This window comes from Aptenodytes patagonicus, chromosome 23 (assembly GCF_965638725.1).
Source record: "Aptenodytes patagonicus chromosome 23, bAptPat1.pri.cur, whole genome shotgun sequence".
Taxonomy (NCBI): Eukaryota; Metazoa; Chordata; class Aves; order Sphenisciformes; family Spheniscidae; genus Aptenodytes; species Aptenodytes patagonicus.
In genome coordinates this window covers 6,606,085-6,614,518 of record NC_134971.1, presented here as the reverse complement: position 1 = coordinate 6,614,518, position 8,434 = coordinate 6,606,085, and the positions used below count along the sequence as shown (strand labels likewise).

Sequence of the window (8,434 nt, the reverse complement as noted above, 5' to 3'; positions counted from 1 at the left end):
TATTTCTTTTTTAAAATCACAGTTTTCTTCCGAAATGCAGCTCTCTACGACACTCTGCAAGCCTTTTGCCAACCAACTACTCCACTGTGCTTTGGATCATCTCATTTTAAGTGTCTTACCGCGCCGAAGCTTTTGACGCTTCCCCCAACTACCCTGCGGCCTCTTTGCTGGGATATCAGCCCTTCGTTTGCACGGCTGACACCAGTAACGTTTGGGACAGATCTTCAAGTGAATACTTTTAACCATTACTTTTCAGAAGCTGCGGTCGGAATCCACGTCATAAAAGAATCGGTCCTGAGCACTTGGCAGTCTGTGCCAAAGCATGTGACTAACAGAGTCTGATTCCAGCCCGATGCATTTATTTTGTAGGACTAATAGAATTTATCAAAGGAAAAATCTGATACCCAAATTCAATTCTGGAATTCAATCCACAGCCTCTGTAATTTGTTTCTCTTTCAGGTCACCCTACCTGCGGGTGCAGTTCAAGAAACAGCTTCGGACCGAAGATTTGCTCCGGACCGAAGATTTGCTCCGGCATCATTTAAATGAAATTTACAGTTTGAAATCAAAACCCTTTCCCAAGTTAGTTGTGACAAGCCAACAGACGGCATTTTCTAGGACAGCATCTGTTCTTTCCCGCAGAGTCTGAATAATTTAACCAGAACATGGAAGTTCCAGGGAACCAAGGAGCCCACGTTTAAGGAGGAACAGGACACGCGATCGTTTCCCGTTCAAAATTGCTAAGCTTCCACGATTCCCCCTACCTCCTCTCCCCCTCTTCGTTCAGACCTATTGGGAACTGCTCAGATCAATGCGAAGGAAGATTAATTCCGTCTCTCGGCCTCCTAAAACAGCGTTCAAATGGCAATGACTCTTCGGTCATTTCGACGAGACGTGAGAGAGGAGGAATTTGCGTTCAAGGTCAGACTTCAAAGAAGGGAAACAGAAGAGGAATGACATTCAGGAGCAGAGACAGCTGCGAGCTTTACAGGCTGATAGCTTTGGGTGTTCTGGAAGAGAAAGTTAAGCCAAACAGTCAAGTTATTTCCCTTCGTAAAACAAAAACATTAGAAGCGAGACAGTAAACGCTAAGCATAGTTAGCCAATTTACTGCCCCGGGCTCTTTACGTCTTCGAGGTATTTTAGATCTGGCCATCCACAACAGGAAGCGTTCAAGGAAACCGTGTCGTTTGAGGCCTGTCTTTTTCTATGCCCTCTTATCTAGGAATTCAAAGATTTCCTGCAGCCTCCCCCCCCTTCTTCTGCCCAACCCTATTTCGAAGGCAGGCGGGCAAACACAGGCTCCGAGCGTGAAGCCAGCACCATCACCGCGCTACCCAAATCCGCTTCCCCACCCCCTGGATCCGTTCCTACAGCTCGCTAGGAAGTGCAGGTGGATGGCCGAGCGGCAGGAACAGCTTGCTTTCGCAGAGCGCGTTGGCTCTGCTCGCTCCGAGAAGCCGTGCCAGCGGCCGCCTTCATCCGGGGAGCGGTTCCGGCATTTTGACCGCCGCAGGAAGCCTTCGTGATGTCTTCTGCAGCCGGGCAGATGACGAACAGCAGCCACAGCTCTAGCTGACCGGCGCTCCAGCGTCTAACGGCTGCAGCGTGAGGACGTAATGTTATCCAGGAGTCCCGGGCACTGGTTTAGTATCGCGCCTCCTTCTCTCCGCAAGGGTCAGCAGGATCCGGGAGTACCGCAAAAGGCTTTGGGTACGGCTATACAGTCGCAGTATCAGCACGTTCCTTCTCGCTGAAGCAGAGGCGGACAAAAAGGCGGGGGAAAGGCCGCCGCAGGTATGGCGAGGACACGGCGGGAGGGGAGAGAAACTTAAGCGAGCCCGTGAATAAAGAGAAGAAACGATCTGGAAGTTAAAGTGTTTATTGATGTGTTTAAACTTTGTACGTTCCCCACAGACCACACTAAGGAGTTTGCAGGTAAATCTGTGCATAGTGGGAAGAGACACGGAAGGGGGGAGAAAAAAAATAAAGTCACAGGAAAAATAGAAAAAATACACCACAGGTTACCAGAACCTCCAGATTTAAAAAAGCCGTGAGCATTAACACCAACTATACAAGCATTACAAAGACATGATGGTGAGTGGAACAATACCCCTTTTGTTCTTCTCGGGGCCTATGCATCCAATTTCCCTTAAAGCAGGCAGTATCCCTTTCCCAACTTACCCCTCTCTTAACCCCAGCTAAGTGAACTGCTGTTTTAACCCCAGTTAAAGTGAACTCCACGTTCATCAGCTCCCTCGGTACCGATTATTGCAGTGATTTGTCATTTCTGGGCGAACACCCAAAGCCGTGCCTATGGCCCAACATCACCGAAAGAGACGCAAAGGCTCAAAACCTTGCGTCTCTCAACTACTTACCACGTTGGTGAGGCAGGAGAGCCGGGGAAAATTAGAAAGTAGTAGCAAGAGGGGGCTGTTAATGCCAGGTGAGTACTGAAGGAAACTGGTTCGGAACGGAGGATTTAAATTCAATACCAGGAACTTCCAACTCTAGAGCAGAACTGAATCTGGAAGGGGAATGTGCAGACCCCAGTATGCACAAACCATGTTCTAACATTCCACTAGAATAACTATAAACAGAGATGCTAGAAGCCTTTTAACTCCTTGCCTCCAGGGAGTCGTGATTCCTAGAGCCCAAACTGCTAAGCAGCAGGGTGCACATCACTGGCATATGAGGATGGGGGGGGGTTTTCTTTATTTTTTTTTTTTCTTTTTCTTTTTTTTCTCGTTACACGGATTTTTGTTAGTTACCATTCCCAATTGCTTCCTTGCTTATGCTGTCATAGTTCCTATCCCTAAATTAATCTCTTTGCAACTCCCAGCGAAATTCACTTAAAAAAAAAAAAAAAAAAAGGACAAAAGAATACTGCTTTATATATAAAAGCCAAAATGACTGAAGAGCCACAACTGTCTCCTTTTTACAAGGCGGGCTGGTACAAATGACCCTCAATATACAGGTGGTCTATCAGAAATAAAAATCAACATTTCCCATTTTATATATATAGAGTTTGTATCAGACAACAGTACAACGGAACTGGTATTTTTGCAGATTATTTAAAAAAAAAAAAGAAAACTACATCTCAGTCAAATATCTGCAATAGATCCATTTTTCCCATTTAAGGAGATTTATATATCATATTGTTATATTATCATTTCTTCACCCATTTAAAAGAATGGAAATTGCAACTCTACAGTAGTAATTATAGTCTTAATGATCCAGGAGTTCTGAATGTAAGATGAAGTCCTCTCAAAGCAACTGTTGATCAGTAGTTGATCCAAAACGCTGGACCACTTTGGCCCTCCGCCCTGCTCCTTTCCCGGTCAGGGCTGTTGTATCTTCATCTCTTTTATATCTGCATCTGCTCCAGGTATTTGTAAGTGGGGTTCTCGTAGCCATGGTTTTGCATCTTGCTCAGATGCCGCTCTTCTGGGGTAAGCATCGGGTCAACCTTTAGAAAGACCGGACGGTTACTGGTCAAAGGAGGAACTTGCAGGTCTTATTTCATAGTAACAAGAGCCGACAGACAAACGGATAAATACCGTGGCAAGCGGTAAACAGGAAAAAAAAGGTAAGCCGCAAAAAATAATTTCCTCAACATAGTTGCTCGTTCGGGTGCTTATGCCTCCTTGCCTGCCCTTGCCTCTTTGGGTATGTTCTCCACAAATCTCTCATAATTTCACTAACGTTACAAATTTGGGACCCGCTTCTCTCATTAAAGAGGTCGTTACAATTTCCCGCATCGGCTGGGCAAAGGGGAAAAGGGGCTTTCTCCAGGCGCCATTAAGTTGTCGTTAGAAACGTGCACGTTGGGAGCAGAAGGAACAAGGAGGAACCGCTTCTCAGCGTTCAGCCGATCGCGCTTGTCTTAATAGTCGTTACATTATTCGGGAGGACAACTCGCTATAGATGGACTGACTTACTCCCCTGCTAAAGATATCGCCTGAAAAGCTCATTTACTGCTAAATCCTACCCTGAGCCAGACAGGGAAGCCTAACTGAATTCCTCGTGATAAGCGAATACAACTGTGAAGTGACAGGTCCCAGCATGGCACGCCGATGACCGATACCTGCATACTAACAAATAAGCGAAGAAGATGTCAGCATCTACAGAGTTAAGTCCCATCTAGCTAGGAGCAGAGCAGTTGATGGCTTGGCAGCTACTGCCTTCTTCGCCCCCTACACACAACATGTGATTCAATGCTGACTATTTTCATCCTCGGTTATGGAGCAGGAGTTGTTTCTCACCTCCACAATTCCATGGCTGATGGTCCCATACTGCCTCTTCCTCAGCATCACCAAGCTGATGACTATAACAGTAGCTATGGCAACAGCAATCACCAACAGACCAATAAGGGCGCTGCTGCTGAAACTGAAGTCATCGCGAAGGGAGTTGTCATTATCCTGGAGGGGAGAAAACAACGGAGCGGGTAGAGGAAGAGCGATGCGGGAGACGCGCTGCTGAATGCAAACCTAAAAGGCGGCCACCAGTAAGGTCTTCAACCATCCGTGGTATCAAGACATGACTGATTACACTAGACAGTGCAAGTATTTCCCCTCTAAATATTTCACCAAAAGGATAATGAACACACAATTGTTTTCCCCACTTAGGCGTTCTGGACAGGCACTGACCCACACCGCTTTCCTATCCCACAAAACACTTGCGCAGCTGAAGAGCCAGGTTAGCACCTACGTGCGTTTACCGTTTACGTCTTTATGCAGAAATGCTGTACTGCATTATACTCTGCATGACCTCCCAAGAGCAGTGTCAAGGCACCGAACCCCTGGAACACACGGGAACCAAAATCCAGCTTTAGGAATTCGCCGATCACTCGGCTAGGCTCGGTAGCCACATACATACCGGCTCGTCCACCAGCCCACCGACACGCTCCGCATTGAAAATCATTTCCTTCACATCAAGGGTTTCGTCAATTACCTGAAAACAGTCACAAAAACGTTTTATGAAAGGAGCCATACAAAACAGGTGGGAGAAGGAACACGAAGGCAGGCGAGAGACCTTTAATGAATACTAGCAAAGGCTCAGAACCACCTACCATCTTTCCCCGGCTCTCAACAGCGCGGGATGTTCTCCAACTTTTAAAGCCACCTGAGTTAGTACTGCAACCATTTGGACGTCAGACTACCTCAAACTAAAGACCCAATTGAAAAACGAGGCACTTGCCTTGGACACAGCATTTCTGCCGTGTCAGCTCTAACCTGTGGCTTTAAAACAATTTTGAAAGGAAACTTTCAAAAGTCAACTTTTTTTGTTTTAAACCCAGGGAACTGAGGCGAGTCGGCTGCCACTCTGACCCAGTGAATTCTTTGCACCGTAGATACAGCTAATACCTACTGGGTCGCTCACCTTCAGAAGGTGGTAAGGCCTTTCTTGCCAGGAAAAAGAGGTGGGGAGACAGATGGAACACACCAGCATTCGGTGTATTCAGACGGCAAGCTACCTAGCTAAAATAAAGGCATATCAAAGGGTCTCAGCCTGGGAAAGCAGTTACTAAATCAGACCCTTCTCCAGCTCAGACTGCCAAAGATCTAGATCTCTCTCCTTCCCTCACCCTCCCACCCTTCTGATGCTAATCAGTATTAAGAGCCTACAATAGTCAGAAAACTGACTCCCCCACACCATATGGATAATGAATACACTGACATTCTGTAAGCAGGAAGGAGACATGGAAATAAGCCACTGCTATTAATTAGTGTCCGCGGCAGGCTTTGCTGTACAAAATAAAGGTGGAGGGCTCACCACATTTTCATCCACTTTGTTCTTGCTGTTAATCACTTTTTCTTCAGCGCCGATCAGCCCATCCAACTCAGTCATGCCAGAACCTGCACCAAGAGAGCAAAGGCAGGGACCGTTAGCCAGCCCTCCGTGACATTTAGGAAGGGTTACGTACTCTCTGTAGAGCTGCCATGGCTAGCGTGTTTAACCGCATGGACCGCTGATTATTAATCTGTCTTCATGCTGTTGTGTCAGACGGGGAGCTCATAAGCTATGCTACAGTGACAAGTGATTGGGGGGGTTCTGTTAATGAGGGGAAATGAGGTGGTAATGAGAGGAGCAGACAGGACTCACCAAAAACAGGCTGAAGTGTAAATCCAGAAATACCGTACTGTTAAAGTGCTGCTGTTAGAGAAGGTCCAAGGCAACGTGTAACACAAACTGTGAGCGCGCAGTTCCTTTCTGCAAATGTCACCCTGGGTCACCACCACCTCACCGTGACCCCCGGGACAGAAGTACGCATCTCCTCTCCGCTGAGAGCCAGCGCGCAGGGAACGCTTTCAACCGCACGGTCAGCATCACCCATTCGTTTGAAATCAAGCGCATCAGCAAGTGCCTCGGGAATGAGAATTTCAAGGTCACCCAGTGCAGCTCTGTAATGGGCTGCTGTCCCGTATCTGGCACAAGCCCAGAAACAATAAATCCCAGGGCAAGGGAGGAGCAAAGACCTACACTAGCCTTTGTACCAGAACATCGCTCACCCATTTCTAGGCTGAAACTAGCAAAGGCTCAAGAGAAGAATATCAATTAACAGAAGGCGGCTGCTCTGCATTAACTGTTTTGATCTGAAGCGTTTATAAATAGATCAGATCAATAACAGAAGAGCCTGATGCAGGATACTCAGACCTAACGTAACACAGCAAGTTAGGAGAACGCCAGTTTTCCGCTATCAGTAGGCACAACATAATGTCCTTCACAACACCTGCGCCTCCCTAATGCAAAATCAGGAGGACCAGCGAAGCCTCAAACCTACAGCGGGGTCTCTCCAACGAGGAGCACGAGGTGGGGGAAATATTACTACAGCACTTAACGCTTTGCCCGTGATTGCATACACCTCTCCGCAAGCTGCTGAGCTTGCAGGTTGCCTAAGACATTATGTCAACCGCTGCTGAAATTGGCAGCATGTTCTTTGATGAGATGCAAGGAAAGGCTAGTTGGCTCCAAGGCAAGTTTTTACAGTGACAAGCTTTTACTGCCTGAAAACGCCAAGGAAGCTAACGTTTCACTCCAAACTCCTCCCAAAAGAAGCATCTCGGGTTTTAGTGTGTCCCCTTTTCCTGTTCTTTGGAGACAGTAATCAGATTCCAAGCACGGCCAAGACTGCCAGTCTGACTTCTCACGGCTGTCAAAGCAGGTCATGTTATTGTGAAAGTCAATGATTGGGATTTTCTGGAGAGACTAGCCACAAATAGGTTTTAGAGAACTCCTGTGTCTGCTTTTGGCCTATGGCTCCTTTATTGAATTCTCAGGAGCCAACGCAGCATAGTCTCCAGGGCTGCAAGTTCAGCTGCTGCACTGAGCTTTGCTATTTCTCACAGAGTGCTGTACCAAATAACAGACCCAGTTCTACGTAGCTCAAAGGCACAGTTTAGATTATATACTTCCCAGAGAAAAAAACCCAACACACGCGCACAAAAAAAACCCCAAAACTCCCTAGCAGCCCTCGTGAAATGAAAAGGGAAGGGAGAGAAGGGGCAAGTGCAGGATATAATCTTGTCCCCAAGTCATCAGAAACTCTTCCATTTACCCAAACGGGGAGAACCAGCCCATACGTATCATCTTTAAGTCAACAAAGCAGTTGTCCAAAAAACCCCCGAAAAACCCAAAACAACAAAAAACTACAGGCTGTCCCAATTCTTTCCAGAGCAGTCGGTACACTGAATTAGCTGCACACCGTTCCACGAAGAGCGGTGAAGGTGACTTACATTTGCAGAGAAACGCTGATAATGAGAATAGTTTCAAGCTATCCGGCCTTCACCACGTTACAAAACTATTTGTGTTCATATTAAATGGTTATTAGCAAACCCCTTTGCTCTCCTTTGAGATTCCGCACAACATATTTGGAACCAAAAGCAGATTAAAATGCTGGGTTTACTCCCCACGCATAGCACTTGTGCCACTGCTCTGCAAGAGCGTTTTAAGAACTAGCCTTCCGTTTCTGCTTCAGGAGCTACGTCTGTGGTAGCAGATCAGCCGGGCCTGATCTTTACCCGAGACTGTACCGCTAACAAAGCAATTAATTTAATGCCAATACTTCTATGCCGCTCCTAAAGCGCAGGCGGCCCCTTTTTAGCCAGGCACTGAGTTACTACAGAATTAATAATGAGCTAAAGGAGAAACGGATAATCACACAGGACTTTGCTAGTACAGAGAGATGCTGCATGTGAAAAGGGGATGCCGAGGAGACCGTAAACACAGAGGGAATCTCCTAGTTTCCCTGCCCCAGAACCAGCTGCGCTCTGTAATATCTATGAGGACATTTAGCTGGGAAACACCGCCTATGCCTGCTGCAGCACTCTCATTCCTACTTTAGCGCTGTCATCGGGCAGCAAGGAGAGATTCCACAGCGGGCAGACGAGCCTCTAGACGATTTACCATCAGCGCTGCAAGGTTTATTTTGAGA

The 8,434-nt window shown here is 46.9% G+C and overlaps 1 protein-coding gene across 4 annotated transcripts in view; it reads right to left on the bottom strand.

Annotated features, from left to right (window-relative positions):
* Positions 1–1,866: 1,866 nt before the first annotated feature.
* Positions 1,867–8,434, bottom strand: part of APLP2 (amyloid beta precursor like protein 2) — a 48,272-nt gene continuing 41,704 nt past the window's right edge. For 3 of the 4 annotated variants that reach the window (XM_076358695.1, XM_076358697.1, XM_076358698.1), the window contains 4 exons: positions 5,776–5,858; positions 4,879–4,953; positions 4,266–4,421; positions 1,867–3,469 (listed from right to left, as the gene is read on the bottom strand). In XM_076358695.1, the coding sequence (XP_076214810.1) occupies positions 3,368–3,469; positions 4,266–4,421; positions 4,879–4,953; positions 5,776–5,858 (416 nt within the window). In that variant the 3' untranslated portion in view covers positions 1,867–3,367. The remainder of the gene's footprint in view (positions 3,470–4,265; positions 4,422–4,878; positions 4,954–5,775; positions 5,859–8,434) is intronic. The other variant, XM_076358696.1, reaches the window with a different exon arrangement.